Source organism: Synchiropus splendidus, chromosome 1 (assembly GCF_027744825.2).
Source record: "Synchiropus splendidus isolate RoL2022-P1 chromosome 1, RoL_Sspl_1.0, whole genome shotgun sequence".
NCBI lineage: Eukaryota > Metazoa > Chordata > Actinopteri > Syngnathiformes > Callionymidae > Synchiropus > Synchiropus splendidus.
In genome coordinates this window covers 29,413,717-29,434,212 of record NC_071334.1, presented here as the reverse complement: position 1 = coordinate 29,434,212, position 20,496 = coordinate 29,413,717, and the positions used below count along the sequence as shown (strand labels likewise).

The 20,496-nt window shown below is 42.3% G+C and overlaps 2 protein-coding genes across 2 annotated transcripts in view; one reads left to right on the top strand and one right to left on the bottom strand.

Moving 5' to 3' along the window:
* Positions 1-5,786: 5,786 nt before the first annotated feature.
* On the bottom strand, positions 5,787-14,029 carry sstr2a (somatostatin receptor 2a). Its single transcript, XM_053887726.1, has 4 exons — positions 13,760-14,029; positions 10,295-10,906; positions 9,410-9,735; positions 5,787-7,362 (listed from the first exon to the last, which is right to left on the bottom strand). Exons 2-4 carry the CDS (start codon positions 10,680-10,682, stop codon positions 6,931-6,933), a joined length of 1,146 nt encoding a protein of 381 aa, XP_053743701.1. The 5' UTR covers positions 10,683-10,906; positions 13,760-14,029; the 3' UTR covers positions 5,787-6,930.
* Positions 14,030-18,073: 4,044 nt separating this feature from the next.
* The window catches only part of LOC128753992 (zinc transporter ZIP11-like), a 65,936-nt gene continuing 63,513 nt past the window's right edge, over positions 18,074-20,496 (top strand). The window contains exons 1-2 of the mRNA XM_053856268.1: positions 18,074-18,158; positions 18,841-19,767. The gene's annotated coding sequence lies outside the window, so the exon portion shown is untranslated. The remainder of the gene's footprint in view (positions 18,159-18,840; positions 19,768-20,496) is intronic.

Genomic DNA, 20,496 nt, shown 5'->3' with positions numbered 1-20,496 from the left:
TTACATGAACAGTATACATGAATTCATGTCCAGGTTGAAGTTGGAATTATGTGTGTATAAACAATTACATTTGAATCGCGAAGAATTCAAGTTGACTTTTATTCACGTTCTGTGCACTACATCAGCTTCACCAGCAGGAGGAGACAAGTTGTAACATTTGTACGCGTAGGTATGAGTGGCAAGGTGTCAAGGATGGTCACCGTGGGTTTGTTACGTTTTGTCATAAGCAAACTGTGAACGTAGCATCTTGTACTGTACAACTAGAAATATGTTTCTCTTAAGCATTCGTGTCTGCGTTGCATGTATGATCAAAGGCCACATGCTGAGATCTGCTTTCCTGAACTGAGATCAAAGACAATTGTGGGTCTCCCTGTTAGACCCCATGGCCCTATAAGGGAAAACAATACGATCCCTTGAGGTATGGACTCTAATTGAGCTGTGGTGCATCAAGATGTCAGCTGTAAGACCTGTAGGCCCTGTTAATTGGACTGTGTCGCCTCCAGAGCGGACTTGTTTGTCCGGTTCAGCTGACTGACTGGATTGAGAACTGGGCATCTGGTTTGAAGTTAAAGACTTTGAAGTTGTCCGTCTTCAACCACATATGAGCGACATATGCTCTGTGTCACACTACATTCGTGTTGTCATGTGCTACATCGCAATGTGGGAATTATTATATAAAATTCTCGTAGACATGTACCAAGGTTTCTTTTACAACCTCACCTGTCTTTCCTCAGTCGGGTTGCATTTATCTGCCTATCCGTCTCTGTTTGTCTAAGAATTGAATGGAGTTCAATGGTACTGTAATGTCAGGCAAACATGAGAGGAGGCTGAGGTGACTCTGTCATTCAATAATTTTCCAGAAATGGCAGTGGGATAGATGCTATTTAATTCATTCTGATTGCCCTAAAGAGCAAAACCAGAGCAGTAACATCTCAGTCCATGGGCAGAAAATCAGAATAAAGATGGCTACTGATTCAGTAGCATTGAGTCAGTTTGCACTGCATGTGAGCAATGGTGAATGGCCAGTTTAGTGGGATGAAATGACACAAAAATATCCAGTGATGAGTGGACGACTGTGTACACACTCGCTTTCTGACGCCATTGCAAGTGAGAAGTCGCACTGTTGGTTCTAGTAGGATTGAACTCACCTTGACAAAGCCCTGGTTAAATTATTAAGAACTTGCCGACTTCTGCTCAGGTGGTAAAAGACAGAAAAGAAACTACTGTATCCACTCATCATATCCCTCATAAGTTGTGACTCTGCCTGTTGTAACGCCTGCAACAATCTTGATCATGAATGAAAGCCAGCACCTCTTCAAAGAATGCCAAGGTCCTAGAAAACTGACTGTCCTGGCAAAACAACATCAGTGTTAAAACAACAATTAAAACTACAAACTGTCATGAGGGAGCATGAGTACAGCAAAACAGGCAAGTATCTATGCAAGAAAAGATGCTGGAATCACTGCATCCTTAGTTTTAATTCATGAAACTAAACAGCAGCTGGTGTAGAAAGAAAACTTGGATTGACCGAGTCACTAGCTAAACAAAAGCGAGTCAGTATATGTAGAGTAGCCCCTTCAATGTATTCTCCATCAACCCAGTCACCAGATTGTAAAGATAAAAAAAAAGCCCCCGCCAGCTCAGGAGCACAGGGACAAGTCTGATCAAATTCAAAATTTGTCTGGGAAATCTCTCATAGAAACTCTTGCATCACAATGGAAGTTTCACTCTTCTATTGACCTGGGGCTCAGGTGTCAGGACTCATACATTGTAATGACTGCTAACCAAAGTTTATGTAATGTGTGTTCAGCACATTGCGTGTGAATTCTTATCCACAGCCATCAGAATTAAGTCGTGGGTTACGTTCAGTGCTACCATAATGGTCGATGTTTGGCAGGGTAATGCACATTGGTGAACATTTGTTTACATAATATTTCCCGTTTCGTATGGCTTCGTGAGGTCCATTCCAGTTTTAAAAAGCCTCAGGGTAGTCGCTGAAAGGCTGGAGCAAAATGCCTCAGGTAGTCATGAAAAACTACTGAATGGGTGAATGGAATACACTTGGCTTTTATTGTCTCTGCTTCAGCTTCAGCTTGAAAGCAACAGGATAGAGTCGTGCCTTTCTTCAAAACTTAAAAGGCAGATTTCTTAAGTTTACCAGTGAAAAGATCTCACACGAATGATTCGCACAGAATCCACAAATAATCTCTGTATCTCACAGGATAGCATCTGATATTTTCACCTTCCAAAGTATTTTTTAGCACTCTATGCAGCTCTCCTGGATGGAGGTGAACCCATTCCATTTTGAGGGCTTTTAATCATCCTCTCTCATGCACCTGTCTTCACCTTAATAACGCTCCTCCATGCGCAACCACAAATATCAAATGCATTTGCTCTCTCCGCAGCGACTGTTCTGCAGAACAGATTGGCACGGAGCTCGCCGTTGTGACTCACATGTCGGAATCTGAGGCTGGAGCGAAAACAAGAGGTGAAATGAGGGAACACTGTTAAGGAGATGCTCCCTCACGCGTTGATGGAATCTACATCTTCTCCATGTTCAGGGTTGTCTGGGCTCACTCAGCTGACGTGCTACTCACACCTTTCTGAACAATGATGTCACGTGTCACATCATGAAGAGGAATTACTTTTATTTATTACATGTTGCTAGCTTATCGCGTTGAACACTTGTCTCTTACTTGCTGAGCTTGCCTTGTTGCATCATGTGGCGCTTCTCCTCTTATTACATTCCTCACCTACTTTCCATAATAATAGATTGTGTCAAATCCCTTGGGCACACATCGTACGAATTTCCATTTTAGTTCTTGTAGAGTTGCATTGGGACTTGGAGTGATGGTTGTCCTTTACAGTAAATCTAACGCATCTCCCGTGTCTCATTTTCAGTCAAGTCAAAGAAAGTCAAAGTCAACTTTATTGTCATGAATACTGAGTGCAGGATATCCAGCACAAATGAAATGGCAGTCCTCCCAGCACACAGTTACGAATACAAAAATAAAATATACATGCAAGCACTAAAAGAAAGGAAGATAAATGAACAGTTTCCACTGTTTCCTTTTCACTTTACAACACACACACACAGTTTGTCGCACCATCTTTGTCTGGTCCACTCATTGACATCATGCTTTTCCCCAGCCTCTCATCCTGAACTTACCCATCCTAACCAAATGGCTAACCTTAACCATGACTCTGAACCAAACATAAGCCTCATGATAATGACAAAGCAAAAGGGCCCACATAGATTTGCATAAGCACACAGACACACTCATTGTCGAGTTCACAGTAGTGAACGTATACCATAACATCCCTGTCTGTTTTAGCCGGAGCTACGCGCTCAACAACCAGGGACAAAAATGTTCACATCAGAACAGAATTACTGCTGTATGGTTTCTTTCTTGGCTTCCTAAGCCCTTGAGTTCTTTGTTATTTCTTCTGCAGACATTGTGTCTGTCTTTATCCTCAACCCTGACTCATAGCGCAGTAGTTTCTCCTCCTTAATTGCAAAGATTTATTCGCTTCCCTCCTTTCATTTCCCTTCCTGATGCGCCCTGCGCTCCCTCCAACATGCATACACACGGACCTCAAGCCATCTCGCCACACAGTTAAATGTTCACCTTGGAAACGTGCTCCTCTTCTGCCTCCGTCGTGTGTGTCAACAAAAGGTCTCTTTTCTCCCGTTCTACGACCATTACCATCTATGGGAAGAAGAGTAGCTGGAAAGGAGTCAAGTGGCCAAATGCTCAGGTGCATGCATTAAAGCAGGACTGCAAAAGCACCACTGGAAAGCAAATTAACAGGAGTTATTTCACTTAAGGGAGAAAAATATTCAACACCATAATTCCTGTACATGTTGGCAGCACAGAGAGAAACTATAGAGAGATATATTAGTCGTCTCTTTAATTTCACAGACAATCTTGTTGGCATGTCCAGTACAATCATCTCTTACATGACATTTCTGCACAAGTTATGGGGTTCAAATATGCTTTAGGCAGTGGATAGCACAAAACACAAGCCATGTCGCTGGGACGATATACACACGTACAAGTACATATGAGTCCAGTCAAAAGGCCTTTGGTGTGTCATGAAGTCATGTCGTACTGACTTATCTATAAGAGTTACATTTTTCCAAGGCACATCAAAATGGACAGTCTAGCATTTACACAGAGAAACAAGCGAGGACGGATCCAGTGAACAATGAAAGCATTTGGATCTGTCACTCCAGGAATTCAACCGCTCTCCGTCCTCCTGTCTGGAAAATAACCGACCTCATGTTTTTGACAGTTAAACAAAGCTTCTAACTTATAGAAATAGAATGCTGGAGGGAGTATCAGCGCAATGACCTGCGGTAACCTGGAGGGACTCGTCTCGCTCCCTCTGTTTGATGGATGGATGCAACAAGTGTGATTCGTGACCATTCTCATGCACCAATGGCCAGGAATACAAATATAGATGATATATAAAACAGTGCCTCCGGAGAGTGCACGTAGTAGCCCTTCGCAAATAAATACGTTTTTTTCCCAAACCAAAGGAGAAAAAAAGGAGGATTAGGTACCCTCCCCAGAGTGTCCCCCGCTTTTGTACACAGGCGGAGTCCTCGCAATGTTCAACCGTGCACCACAGTATTACATCAAACGGTGATCCCATAATGAAATGCACAGAAATATCCGCTTTTAAATCATCACATTTGCGATCAGGCTTAAACTATTAATACTCTTCACAACTTGACAATAGATTTAAAGTGAATAATACCCTGTTTCTATTCAACCGGTTTCATTGTCAGAGTGAATGCGCCATAGCTCTGCATCAGCAGCACGAGGAACAAAAGACTTCAGAGAATACAGATGGAGACGGAGTAATAAACAGCTCATTGACAACGTTTTGCACACTCCAGGCTGGAAGGTGCTAAACAGCTTTAACTGCCATGGATCTTGAGATGAGTTTCAGAATGAACACCGATGCATTTCCTGTCGAGAGCAGCTCCGACGATAAGGTCAAAAATAGACTTGCTTCAGATGACATTACAGGGGGCTAGAATGAAGAGAGAAAATGTTCTCACAAATTATGTGAGGACTATTGAGTGGGACTTTGAATTGTCACCATCAGCTTTATCAATAGGTGCAACGACCTCCCATCCAGGTGACAAATCTATGGTGACTTGTTTGCTGTTGGTGATGCCAAATAATGTTTTTTAAATCAATCCCTTTGTTGCTTGGTCAGCACCAAGGTCATCGTGAGGGCAAATGTCCTGAGGGTGTTTTAAGGGGGGAAGAAAATGCAATCTTTATTTTACAAAATGATTTTACAAAGCTCAAAGGAGCCAAAGTATCTCCATTGACACTCAAAATTTGAAGCCTCATGTGTCTGTATCGTGTTTTAACTTTGATGTATTCATCGATAAACATATTTTCCTTGTCCATCTCAATGTGACATTGGGAGACGCAACCGTGAAGTAGGCCAAGACAATTGTGAAGCCACCATGGTAACAAGCATAGAAACCGCATGGTATTTCTGCCATGATGCAGACGATGCTTTTGAAAATAGACTTCATGGACTAATGGCTTCACTCTGCTTCATCACAATGTAGCAGTTAATTTCCCCCATATGTAGTGAGTGCGATCAGCTGGGAAGCATGTTCATATGAATTCCACTTAACATGTAAACAGAACGTATTATCATATCGTTTCTTTTTTAATGTATCATCATTTGTTCACTTGATGAAATAAAAAAAAAACTTTTCGTGGTGCAGCCATGCATTGCAATTCAGAATCCACATTTTATTTTATTTTATTTTATTTTATTTTATTTTATAGAACTTTCCTAGTTGGTGGGATCCCCACTGACCATGGCAATAAAGTTGATTCTGATTCTGATCTTTGTACCCATAAAATGAATAAAACTTGCAAGGAGAAATCCAACAGTAACAAGCAGAAAAATGTCAACACAGCAGTGAGATCCAGTGTCAACCGAAACGGCGGCGTGTTGATGTCGGTTTATAATGTACATCTCAGAGAGTGGTTTGGGAGCCGTCTTTCGACATTCAGAGCTGCCCAGCTTTGTCTTATGTAATTTGGAGATACAACACAAGCGCTGACGCGTCTATTTCTCTCACCCCCCTTCTCCACAAAACCATGACACATTCTCCCGCCTCCTGTGAGATTTGACACATTTGCCAGTCTGTGTTGGTGGAAACAAGACAGCACAGCAAAAGACACTTAACCTAAAAACCAAAAAATGTGTCCCAAAAAAATCCTTGACGCTGACTTCAGCAGGAAGTCTCTTTTGACGGTGGTCTGGGTTGATCATCCATGAGTTCTTTCCCAGGCGGACAGAAAATCATTTCTGCTTTTAGCCAACAGGGTCAGGATGTTTTTGTTTCTCCACGCTACTGAATGGTGAGTGGAGAGCTTTTTTAAGATCCATGAGTTGGCAGTTTGTTGGCTTGTTAATCAGGCTAAATGGTCGCCATGAATAAAAGATAAACATGGACCTATTTTCGGCATCTGGTTTTGACTCTCTTTCTCAAGCGTGGCTGTTCCACTTTGACGCTTATTTTCCACATTCAGCAAGATTCAAAACTCCACTAACTTCCGGAAAAGCTTTGAAAAAGGACACGATCTGTACTCCAGCCACTTGACCAGCATCTGGTTTGGTGTCTGCTCGCTGTTGAAGCGGTACCCCGGCCTCTGGTTTTCCAGGATCGATTGAGTTGAAAATTGATGGCTTCTTTCTCAGTCTCTGGGTGAACTAAGTGATTCATTAAGCCAAGTATCATGCGGTTTGAGTCAATGCGTTGACCTTTGAGGAGCAAATGAAAGTGTTTACATGCCAATTTCTTACATGATGGAGTTGAACCGCAGCAGCTGCATCGTGACGTTTCTTGACGTGAGGTGAATCTCTAACGGTGCGGCCACCTTCTCAGATGCTGGTCTGCAGCTCGCCATTGAGCAGCGCAGCATTGTGAACATCCAAGTTAGCGTTGATGATCATAGCTTCGTTGACCATCCTGCTTCTGTCGGCCCGGCTGTCACTCCGCTCGACCTCGTCCAGCCCTGCCACCTTCTTGAGGCACAGCACATTCTGAAAGCTCTTTTTGAAGTTATCGGACAGGAAGGCGTAGAGGATGGGATTAGCGCAGCTGTTGGCGTAGCCCAGGACCACCACAAAGTCAAAAGTGCTTTTCACGGCCGAGGTGGGGTGGATGGAGCCGGTGACAGAGGTGACGTTGAAGATGTAGAACGGCAGCCAGCAGAGGACGAAGACCGCCACAATGATAGACACCATTCTGGTCACTTTGCGCTCAGAACGCTTACGCTTGGCAGAACCAACGCGCATTCCAGAGGACTTCACCTGCCAAAACAGTTTCAACAGTTAGTGGTTTGAAATTCTGGTACACAACCCAACAATGACAAAAAAGTACGGTGTATCTAGGAGTGAGCATCAAAAACCGGTTCGTATTCAGAACCGGTTCAGAATTGTGTGATTCTTTCGTATTGATTCCCCACTGTGATTCACTCTACTTGCTGCACGCTCATGGAGCTGTGTTGAGCGGCGACGGATGGTAAAGCGCCCATAAGACTTTGTTTCGTTTGTAGAGACGATGCGACTTTAGGACGACTGAACCCCTTCGACATCATGGTTCAATGAGTGTTCTGGGTTTGATCAGTAATAGTGGACCAGCCTGAGTTGACAGCTACGGTGACGGTTAGCATGGCACAAACTGTTGTTGTCAGAGGAAGTTGATTTGTTTTTTATAATGTTACACACATCTGATAAGCGCTACTGCCGTCCAGGTTTTTATAGTGATGTAGCAAAGTGTCCCCAGTCTCTGTAGTACTCTGCACGGATAATAAAAACTGCAGTCAGGAGCTACACTAAACGCATCATTTTAGATGTCATGTTTATTTTATAAACAAGACCGTTTGAGCACGACGAGCAGATATATAAAATGAGCTACATACATTTACATTGATGTTTTAACTTATGTCCACACGGACCAGTAAAAACCTCTCTGTCAACGGTTTGACTGAGTGGTATCATAAATGGAATTGCTCTAATCTAACCCCAAAATACCTAAATATATTGACACTAACTGACTCATTTCTCTTCCCCTTTTTTCCCCCATTGATAATCGATAAGAGCATCGCGAAGGAACCGAATCATGAAGCAGGTAATGGAATGGGAATTGTTAAAATCTTGTCAATTAAACATGGTTGGGAATTTACCACGGTATATAATTGTGTCAGGTTTTTCATTTCCTATGAGACACAAAAAGTCAGTACTGCATTGAAGACCCTGATGACTAACATATTAATTTGAATAACGTTCCTCAAAATAGGGCTTCATCCAAGACTTCTGAAGGTCTTCAAAGAAATGAAAATGTCAGAAAGACCGGAATCAGTGTTTGCATGGGCAAATTTCATGGCATTTTAAACAATGGCCTCAACCATCTGAAGAAAGGCGCCAGAGGAAGTGGCTTAAAGGGATAAACTATTGCTACAAGCTTTAATCAGTCAAGCTCTCTCTCTGAAACAGGGCAGACGGGTCAAAAATAAACCCGATCACACCCGGACACGGAGAGAAGCCAGAGTAACAGGATCGAGATCTATTACATTTTCAGCCACTGGCTCAGTTCAATCTATAAAGATTCATTTACAACTCAGTGGCAGAGGTAAAGATAGCTGGTGATATGGCTGTGATCGCTAAAGATGCAACCCAGTCACAGATCAGCAAAGCTATGTTATAAGATATAACAGAAAACTGAAAGACCTGGTTTTAAGACCATAGCAGGAAGAGGACAAGTTTGAGGGAAGGCTAAAACTTCAGAGCAAGTGTGCGGGTAGAATGTGTTTAATATTAATTTGAAGGCTTAATTTTCTTCTTTTTTTTTTTTAATTCTTATCTATATCGATTGACTAAACACATTCCTGTCTACGGTCCAATGTCATGATGGATTTTCAAGCTTTATCTACTGCATTAATTCCGTCCTTTCCACTTGTGCAAGCAGGCACTTGATCACACACTCTGGCTTTAGCATACTGAATCGCTGAACAGTGCCTTTTTAAAGACGTTTATTTCAACTAGGAGTTGGCCGCGCATTATGGGACCAGTAACAAGAAAATCCATTTAGATGCGATGACACGCTTTAAACAGTCCTCTGCCCATTATCCCCCCTGCCAACATGATCCCCTCATCAATAGAAAGACACTTGTACGTTTTAAAGAATCCATCAGGGCACTTTGCTTTATGACGTAATTGATAGAGATTTCTGTCACGTTGGGTGCCAAACGTGGTGAAGGAAATGGAGGGGAAAGGAATATTGTTGCCAAAAAGAAGATATGAGGGTTCGACCGATACATTATAATATCAGAATCAGTCCAGCAGAAGTTCTTCTTACCTTAATGATAATGAACAGATAACAGAGACAAATGACCGCCAGCGGGAGGAAGAATCCGACGAAGAAGGTGTAGAATATGAATGCCTTGTTGTAGACGTCTTGAGGCTCGGGCCACATGATGCCGCACACAGGAACCTTATTCAGGCCGCTGTAGATCATCGTCGGCAGGATGACGAGCAAAGAAACGCCCCACACTGTCAGGTTAATCAACTTGGCAACACGGGGCTTCCGCCACTTTGTCGACTTGATAGGATGGACAACAGCCAGGTATCGATCGATGCTCATCACCATCAGGCAGAATATGCTGGTGAACTGATTAAGAGAGTCTGTGGAGGAGACAATCCAGGGACAGTCAGGTGAGGATCTTATTGGCTAAATGATACCGACCAAGTCACCAAGCATACGTGGAGATTAGCTCGGAGTGACAGTGGGAACTGAGGAAATAACTGAAAGGCTAAGAAACAAGCATAAAAGCCAAAGATAGAAGTGTTATATAGCTTAATAGGGTTTGTTTCATTTTGGACAAGTCAAGAAGCAATGTTAACAAAGCGCTTCCATGTCACTGAACAAGCTTCATCTACCGGTAATTCAAATTTAGGAACTTAGAATACAGGGTAAAAAAGTAGATTGATGGAGGTGGTGAAGGAGGACATGAGGTCTGTAGGTTTGAGAGAAGAGGAAGCAGAGGACAGGGTGAGATGGAGGAAGATGATCCACTGTGGCCACCCCAGCCGAAAGGAAAAGAACAAGAATATAACGTAAAAAGAAAAAAAGAAAAACACTGGTATTTGACCTATTGCTTACAATGCACAACAACCCTTTCTCTTCATTTTTATCTCATGTCTTTAATTCTAAACAGAGATGCAGCTGTGTCTAAACACCCACCTACTGTCATGATCACCCGGCACAGCACCTCTCCGAACGGCCAGTGCACCAGGGTCAGCTGCAGTGCAATGAACGGCAGGCTCATCATGCACAGAACGTCGGCCACCGCCAGGTTCAGGATATAAATGTTTGTCACCGTCTTCATTTTGGCGTAGCGCAGGATGACGTAGATGACCAGGGTGTTGCCGCACAGCCCCACGGCACAAACCATGAAGTAGATAAAGGTGATGACCAGAGAGCTGGTCTTGTCCTGGTGATGCTCCCATGTCTGCGTGATGTTGAGGTCCAGGTCCGAGTCGTTCTCTGGTATAAAGCTGTCGTACAAAAGCGGCTCTGGGATTGTGATGTTGGGTGGAGTAGTAAGGAAGGGCCATTGATCCAAAGCCATGACGAATGAAGGAGAGCAGTATCTTGAGAGGGAAAGCCAAATAAAGGATAGAGGACTGGTAGGATCAGTGTTACATGACTAGACACCTTCGGAGCGTGAAGTCCAGTACAATCACAATGGCGTTAAAAATGCAGCACAAGGTGCCAAGGGGAGCTGGGGCTATAAATTTGTTGCGCTGCAATCATATCCGAGTTCTGCGCAGTCAGCCGGAATGTAAATCAGATCTGAGACAAACAAAGTGGAAAACAGCACAATTAGTTTGTTTATTAATAACCATGATAGCTGAACATCCATGGCAACTGCTGTGAGGCTATGGATTCAAGAACAACACGTATGCGGAAAGGAGCAGATCACACACACACACACACACACACACACACACACACCACAGAGTTGGTAATCAGCCTGTTTGTTTTCCATGCCACTGTATTCTGGAAAGATAAAGCAATTACAAGAAGCTCCAACCGAGACTAGCTGGTGGTTTCCACTAAAAAACATGACTGAAAATGATGTGGCACACATGGCCCAAGCCTAGACATGTCAAGGTAAAGCGCTGACAAAAATGAACCATAGCATGTTACATGGCATTAAAAGCCTGGTGCAGTGTATTATTGAGGTTTCACACAGCGGGTTCTGTCTCGAGTGGCCTGAGTTCGACTCGCCCCCTGCTGTGCAGCCTCACACCTCTGCGCCTCAGGCCATGTCCCTTTTTTTCTCCTCAGCAGGCGGCGCTAGGCGCAAAATAGCTGGTTTGTGACCAACGATGAAGCACGACTCAAGGAACCTATTATCACCATCAGCTTGACCTCCTTATTTCTCAGTCAGTTCTTAGTACTATGAGTCGTCCTCACCTCAGATATTAACTGATGACGGACCTCTGCCACGGCTGCAACAGAGTGGGGCATTTCACAGCCAAAACTAAACATGACAGAGTGTTGTCATTTTAATCAGTGAAGTATAGATTCAGATGTCAGAAATGATCAATGAATAGTCTGGTGATCTTCAGTAACTTGGGAAAAATCATCGTCTTTCCTCTTCTCTGCCCTCATGCAAACAGTAACTGTAGAGCACGGCATTATTCCTTTAAGCAAATCTGTGTGTCAATAAAATCAGATGTTTATCTGCCAAATAAAGGCAAAAACACATGAGCTATCAAACATCCGCACGTATCCGAGTCCCGGTCAACTGCGCTCCTCCACACTGTCATCTCAGAGTTCAGGGAGTTTGCAAAGTTGTTTTTGAACAATGTTGTCCGCCCAGACAGCGATCAGAACCTTTGCTGCCCGCCATTTATCATGTTTGTGTGGAGTCGCGCTGTATACGTAGTTTCCGGCGTCTAGCGCCGAGTCACCTGAGGCGAGAAGCTTACCCCCTGTGGAGAGTTACCAGAGACAAAGTGCATCTCTCCAGCTGGGATCAAGTCGGCGGCCAAAACCCAGCTCGCTTGTGTTGACATCTCGAGACAGAGCGTGCAATGTGACACTGCCCGTATTTGCAATGGTCCCACATTATAATGAAAGAGTAGCTGAAGGCTATATTGCCAATAAGGTCAACAGCTGTTGCCAGGTGAATGCCAATCTGTAGTCTGCCATTGTTGTAGTTGTGAGGTCATGATTTTCAGAGGCGGGGGTGACTGGCTTAGAGAGGAATATTGTGACACCAGCGAATCAAAAAGTAGTGGTCAAAATCCCAGCATATAGGTCCCTAAGGTGCTGGAAGAACCATGTTCGGCATTGCCTCAGAACACTGCTGTTAATATGACATCACATGTAAGCTAACATGCTCACATTCAATTTATTTTCAGGGACTAAGACAGATGCAACGTGGCATTTTTATGTGCCATGACCCATTCAGGCCTGTCGTTATTAAGCCTCCCCTGCTATATGAGCCCTGAAGTTCAGTTGTGCGTGCATACATGCAAAATGAGCCACCCGCGGGAGAGAGCGATGGGTGCATTGTGCTGCCGACACCAATGTTTATTCAATTGATTCCGGGGACAAACAACTCTGAAACAGTGGCAGGATCACTCCCTCTTCGCCTGCCATAACACCAGGCGGCTCAACAGTCCACACTTTCCTCATCGATCTGATGGGGTGAGCTCATGTAACTTCTCCACGTCACCTGAGAGAAATCCAAGTGACGAACTGTCAAGGCTGCTTCCACCTTAACTGGGTCATATCAGGGGTCTTTATTTGCCTTAATGTAGTCGTAAAGCTGGGCCACTCCATCGTCTCAACGTCCTGTCGGCTTCATCTTTGTAGAGTTTAGGCAACTGTGACGCCTATCACGCTGTGCAACCCGAGGCATTTTGAAGTGAACGTTTTCCTTTCAGTTCACCATCAGCGCAACCCCCCACTCTCAAGCAAGCGCATACACAGCTTCCTCACGGGCGTCACACGCGTTCACCTTCCCATCCACGCACACATGGACACGTACACACACACACACACACACATGTTTATGTATATATATATATATATATATATATATATATATATATATATATATATATATATATATATATATATATATATATAATACAATTCAGAGATGATCCCAGATGTTGGTGTTAAGGCAAAATGTGACGCAGAAAAGACAGTATTTTCTGTTCTGAGCTCATAAAGATCAGACATGATTCATTTTAACAGGGCAATTTAATTTCCATCCCAGCCTTTAGTGACCCATGGAGACACATTTCACTTTATTATGAGCAAACGTGTGAATTGGGAGGCACAGCGTCCACACCACGAGGTTCCAGGACTGTAGTTTTTTGGGGGGTTATCTCAGCATGAAGTTTTTGTCTTATATATTTTGATATCCAAATCGCAGCCCGACACAGAGGTGTCTCCACTAATAAGTGGAATCTTGCTGCAATAGATCCGGGATTTAATATGAAGCTTTAATGCTGGGAATGAAAATGATGAATGAGCAACATTTTTTTAAGACCCGTTTTCTCATAAAATGTAACTTTAAAGCAAAGAAGTACCGAGGCATTGCGTAAACGCCGAAGTCCAGTTTCTGACGGGTGTGTAAGATAAAACGCACATGGACAAAACATGTATTTTCCGAGCGCTTACCTTCTGAAATAAGCACAGAGAGTCGTCCCCGTGTGAGATCCAGAGTGAATTGGGCACGGTGAGCTGAGGCGCGTCCATCCACCTGCGACCCCCAGTCTGGAACGCTGTGCCCCTCCACCCTCTCCCCCCTTCTCTGGAGCTGCTGCGTGGACGCGTCTCACGCCATTTCCCCGACAAGTAATATGTATTTCTTGAGAATAAATTCCGGAATGAGTCGTGCAAACAAACTCAAGGAAACAAGCAGGAGTTCGTTCCGACTGCCGCGGTCAAGATTCGCCAGCAGAAAGACGCGAGGAGAGAGCGAGTCAGAAGAGAGCGACAGTGGGGGAGATGGAGTCGGTGGGGGCGAGAGTGCGGTGGTGGATTTAGGAAAGCACTTATTACAATGTATTATCTACGCATTTATTCAGTCTTAGGGATGGCGTTGCATATTAAGACGAGTCGTTTCTGTATGACTAAACAGTCGTTTTGGTTTTGAAAACCATGATTTTCAATGAAGTATTTGATTCTGTATCTATTTGTTATTCGTCAATTGAAATTGTCATTATTATTGTTATTCAATAGCTCTTTGAAAACATTTTAGCCTGGGTTTAGTTCCTCATATGTCATATTAAAAATAGTGACACATTTTCTTGTTTAGGTTTTTACAACTTTTGCTTTTTGAATTATTCTAGATTGCTATTCTTATATTATATTACATTTACGCATATTCATCATTTCTTTTTGCATCTTTGTTTTCCAACTTTCTTTTAAGTATTACTTTGTTTCAAAACATTTTTCTTATTGACTAAAATCATTTCTGCATAACTATTTGATTCATAGTTTTATTACTCATTTGCTTGTAGCCTTTCATGAAGGAGTTAACTTAGTACTAACATTGGAATAGAGGGGCCGGAGCCATCTGGGCATTAGCCACACCATTAAGTGTTGTGCAGTTTTGAATATTAATGCCTTTCATTTAGATCCGGAGTATCACCAGCGATGTTGTTCTAAGCATAACCCACAAATTCTTGCTTCGTAATACAGCCATATAATAAACGTCTCTGCCTCGACATCTGCGCAACATTCTCCTCCATTTAGAATCAAATTCTAATGTAAATTCTTTAAATCAAGTGTTTGTTGCAGCACAGTACTGAATGCAGTGGCTCTTGGTTAGTTCTATCACTTGGAAATCCCCTTTCATGTAAACAAGCGCAGGGTTTATGGGTTCAAGTGCGTGTATACAGTGTTGTCATTGTACAGGTCACTTCAGTCCACTCAGTCTTTGTGAAAGCCTGTGACATTTCAAGTTGACTGCATCTCACAATCAATCTCAATTACACGCACTATATGTTTTTAAAAGTAACATTGTTACTGTAAACATTTTCCTTGCTTATCACACTTCCGGGTGAACTTTTTTGTCATCGCATGCTGAATGGAGTTGTTTACATCAACCCACACTGACACACAATCTGACTGTGTTCAGAACAACTGCAGGATTTTTCCCCTGCCGTCATTGGAGGAAGAACAGTAGATTACATCTTATTGGTGCTTGAAATAACAATCTGGGTTGACTTTTTTTTGTTTTGTTTCACTGACTTGAACTTGAGGTGAGAGTGCTACTGCCACCTGCTGTCCCGCTGAGATGATTGCAATCAACAGTATTTCAAATTCTAAAAATGCTTTGAATTGTATTGATGAAATAAATAGAGGGGAAATATAACAAGTGAAAATGAACTTTTTGAGGGTCTGCCTCCCTGAGTGCTTTCCTGTTGTTTTGTTATGGTAAGGTTTGCATTTTTCATTAAAAAATGCCCTGAGGAACTGTATATTGAAGCTGAAATCCACGTTTAAGTCTGAAAAGCAGCACAAATCTATACATTCCCTTGAAATATTGGATATAATATCTGCAGAGCAGCAGTTAGTGTTGCAGTACAACACTTGGATCAAGGCGACTTCCATCTTAAAGATTTCTTCTGAAACTTTCTTTCCAATAATGACGCTGACAGAAAAGATCATCTCAAATGGCACGGTTTATAAGGGAATATAACAAGACTGTCATTGCTTGTGGTTCACAGTAAATATAAAATAGGACTATAGATAAATAAAATGAATGCCTTTAATCACTTCACACATAAGTACTTGTCATGCAGACAAATGTATTTGTCAAACTCTGATATGTGCCTGCAAAAGTAATTCGCTGGTTTGCTCTCTGGAAAGTCAATTCATTCCAGCGCCAATTTTTAAATTAATTTCCCCTTTGCGTATCACCACCATTCATCCAGAAACCTGCTGATCAAGACAGTTTGTCCTTGCATTCGGTTTGTTTCATCAACCCATTGAAATCCTCCCACTGTCTTGTTGCTTTCATCTGAGCTCAAACCTTGACACCAGTCTAATCCTGGTCATAAATTCTCAACTTAGCCTTCAACTCTGACTCTTGTTGAAGTCAACACTCGGCTGAGGTTGGTGGTTAAAGGTCCACTCAAGATAAGAATGATTGGTGAGAAAATGAACTGTGCTCTGTCGTCCTCTTCACTATTTGACTGGAAAGAAGGCAAAAAAAAGAAATCAACACTTGAGTCAAACTTTCAGTTTGAATTGCCATCAGTCACGTACACTATTGTTTTCAGCAGGAGCAAGCTCAAAAATAGATATGACTTTGCATGGACTCTGACCCTGATACTGGGGTGTCAAACTCTGATGCAACATCACTGTGACTTACAATTCTTCTATATCTACAAACACAAATTGTCCTCTCTCCTCTTGTCACATCTGTTCACATAAAAGACAATGTCCTCAAGGTACAAATATTCACTTTCATGTCTGTCACTTCTTTTCCGTCTGCAACCATTAGGCTTGGAATGAATCGTTTACTTCTATGTCAGCTTCGCACATATTCATAGAACTGAAGTTACAATATTATTTAAATCACAGAATGTTGGACTGTGAGCCAGTAACAATAACCACTGGTTTCTAGAGCCTCACCACATTGAGGATTGCCTCCCAAAGGAATGAATAAAGTCGTCCATCTGTCAATAAACCGTCTATGCGGGAATAGCGTGTTAATTATAGAACGTCCGTTGGGTGCATGTGCTTGTGAAGGATGAAGTACTCCTCAACAGCAGCAGTTCACCCTGTCAACATCTCCCTTTGTCACTTAAGGGGGCACACACAGAAGGATTTTCAAATTCTTAAGTGTTTTTTTTTTAATCTGTCAGATACTCCACACACGAAGATAAAAAGTCTGCCACTGATTGTAAAGTGTGTGATGTGCACCAACAGTCCCCTCGCTGCCTTACTGCCGACCGAGAATCACATCTGCCTCACATCACAACAAGCAGAAACACTACTCACAATATGAACGTGCATCGGGTGACAATGGTTTTATGTGTTTTTTTTTGCCAGAAGAATCACAAATGAAAAACCATCATAACTAAATGACAGGATCACAATCTAATCTAAAATGAACTGCCCAAACGTGTTAAAGGGTGAGTGGAGCTGCAGACTGGAGCGGGATTTACTTCTCATAATAGAGTTTTTGTTGCCATCATTTCAATGAGTCTTTCTTCTTGGTTTCTTTGGTTTTCTGTTGGGTTGTTTCTAGATAGCCCTATTCAGCTCAGGTGGGGAACCATCGGCTGTGACCACATACATAAATATTTTGGGTCGTAAATATCGAACATCTACGATTGTCAGCCCTTACCGTCAACACACCCCAGACATAAGGTTTCTCTCATAGGATATCTTATAAGAGTTACGATAGTCAGGGCTTTGCCATCCTTGGTTGGGAAGCAAAATTGGGACAAAAACAGTTGCTAGATTATTTTCATGTGTGGGTGCCCTTTAGATGTGTCGACAGTCCACAGTTTCCAACTCAGATGTTGCCAGATTGGGCCTACAGGGGGCCAAACACAATGCACAACGACACTCAGATTTTGTGGCAAATTTGCTCCTTCCTGACTAAGTATGGTAAATAATGTTGTGGGCGGATTCGGCCCACACACTTGGACTTCGACAGATGCTATAGAACCTCTCACATCAAACCTGCACTTAGACATAAAGAGGAACACATGTCCAAGTAGAATTGACTGACTGTGATGCATAAATGCGATAAACTAAACCACTACCTGGTTTACAGAGCTGGCAAGCTGAACAAGGCACTTGAACAACCTATGTGTGCGGAGTGCTCTCAAACGTAATTCCCATCATCAGGTCCTATGTTTTATGCCGTTGAGCCAACTATTCTAGAGCAGGAGGGAGGTTTTGCTGCCCACACCACACCTCCCGCCTCTTTCATGAGAGGTTCTTTGCCCTTCTTCTCAGTTGGCTTCACCTACTTTTTCGTGCCCTGTGGTGAGCGGAAGAGATTTTGTCACAGAGACGGATTCGATGCTGCAGCTGTCATGAAACCTTGACAGTGAGTGTGTTTTGACATGTTTCCAGGTAGAAGGTAGGACTCTAACATTTATCACCCGGCTGCTGGCATCAACACATCGCACGCAACAAAATCTGTGTCATGTGACGTTTGCGTAGAGGGCAAAGGTGCCAACATGACCAGACAAACCATGTAAAAATGTAATTACTGATTTAATCCTTAAATATTTCACTTTTACACTTCTGGAGAGACGTCACTCACTCGGCAACCCCTCCCACATGCAGCGGCCACACACATAGAGGAACAGTGCACCTGCAGCAGACACTCTACATTCACTCCTACAAAAGCCTATTTTAAGGCTTGGAACGCATTATCTCTTTTTCCATTCATTGTAATGGGAAAAATCAATTCAATTTCCAACAAATCGCTCAACTTGGTCAGTTTTTAGGTTTGCTAGCTTCTGCCTTTAATACTTTATCTGCCTTAGCACCGGATTCTGCTGTGACATCAGTCATTCCACTTTTGATGTGTAGTCCAAATAATTATGTATTTTCACAAGCAAAGGAATCATAAATGGCACAACAAATGCAGTTGAAACATGCATCATTATTTATCATTTAAATTGTGGTACAGTGTATGTGTGATCCAGGGTGTGAGGCAAAGTTGACCAGAAAACAACTTTGATCTCCCCATTGATTTCCGTTTATTTTCTTTCGGACCTTAGGTCCCATGGAGCGACTGGAAGGGGCGGAGACTTAGGCTCCCTAATAAACTAGGGCTGCCAAGAGATAAGTAAATTTTATTCTCAATTAATCGCACCAAAGATTAGTTAACTCGCAATTAATGGCAAATTAGTGACACGTTTTGTATCTGTTCCAAATGTGACTTCAAGGATGATGTTATCAACATTAATGCATTCCTCATGCAAACATTTGTTTACTACAACAACCCAACAGATGAGATACTGACAAGAACATCCTTTAGAATAACTTGAGAACCACAGAAAAGGTTCAAAAACATGCTAAAAGCACATCATGCTGAACAGTACTATCCACTGTTGTGTTGATAAAACCTTCCTATAAATCACAACGGATGCAAAATGTGTGATTAATTTGTCATCTAGAGATTAAAAATTGTCCTAATATAAACACATTTTTTAAGATTTAAGAAGTTTGGTCTCTACCATAAACCAAAAGTGACTTGTGTATTCTTGTGTTCAGGTGTACTTGTCATTTAGTCCTCAAACGTCTGTCTTAAATCCCAAATCAATATCTTTCTCCTGAAATGTTTTTCTTTTTCTTCAAACTTGATATCGCTCTTCAATTCTGAGTTATTGAATAGGGCTGTTTCTAAAATGTTCCTCTTGGAGATATCTGTCTGAAGTGATTCTTTAAATTCAAAACAATGTACACATGTGCATTGCACTTTCATGAACTCTTTAGCTTGTACTCTAATTCTCAACTGTATGCATTTGTTGCAGGGCTCTGTGTGAAAACATTTATCTGTGATGCGTGTTACGAACTTCCACCTAAAATAGGCGTTAGAACAACAGACCATCAGGTCAACCACTGAAGATGACGTTGGATTTAATGATTGTTAACCGTACGTTGAGCAACATGACCAATGGAGAGGACAGAAAGGAACTGTGGAGGTATTTTGTTTTTACTTTGTGTCCAGATATCGTAGTTTGAAGTCATAATGACTGGTCACCCCCCAGCCGTTCCAAAGCTCATCCAGTACTTCTACTAGCTGTGAGTAGCACATCAGTTCTACCGTGCAGCGGAGACATTACCTGTGCTAGCAAGTCTGAGATGTTTCTTATGATGCAGTCTAACTTCAATGTAGGACGATCAAAACACGCAAAACACAAGTGGAACATTTGGTTGGATGTTAAGTGAATGGATTTTATCATTTCTTGTCTCACACTAAATGACTAACTTCACAACAAAACAACAAACCATGAGAAGAGATTAACTTCACCAATGTTTAAAAGACATCTTGGCTATAGTGACACATTTCTGTGATTTGTTGAGACATTCAGAATTCTGTTTTCACTACAAAGTGGAACATTAATCTGGATGAGTAGGCACAGAATCTACCAATCATCCCGAGGTATGGAGTGCTATGTTCCCTCGAGTGGCAGGCTCAGCTATGGCACTTAAAGCATGAGGGAAATCAGTTAGATGCTTCAAACCCAAGAGGGCTTTGATTGATGGAAGCAGTACAGTTGCAAACCATCAGTCCATTTCGTCTCAGCTGAGGAATATAATTTGTTTCAACAATGCTTTGGGTTACATTCTTGACAAAAATAAAGCGAGGTTTCTTGGGGATTGAAAATTGTTGCTCTTGGATAGGTGACTCACAGAGGTGAGGAGTTATG

What these genes read in the sequence shown, in the direction of transcription:
- sstr2a (XM_053887726.1), bottom strand. Translation starts at nt 10,682, where the DNA reads ATGGCTTTGGATCAATGGCCCTTCCTTACTACTCCACCCAACATCACA. An exon ending in CCGGGTGATCATGACAGTAG is followed by an intron (nt 9,736 to 10,294) that starts GTGGGTGTTTAG and finishes TCTCCTCCACAG; the next exon opens with ACTCTCTTAATCAGTTCACC. An exon ending in ATCTGTTCATTATCATTAAG is followed by an intron (nt 7,363 to 9,409) that starts GTAAGAAGAACT and finishes CTGTTTTGGCAG; the next exon opens with GTGAAGTCCTCTGGAATGCG.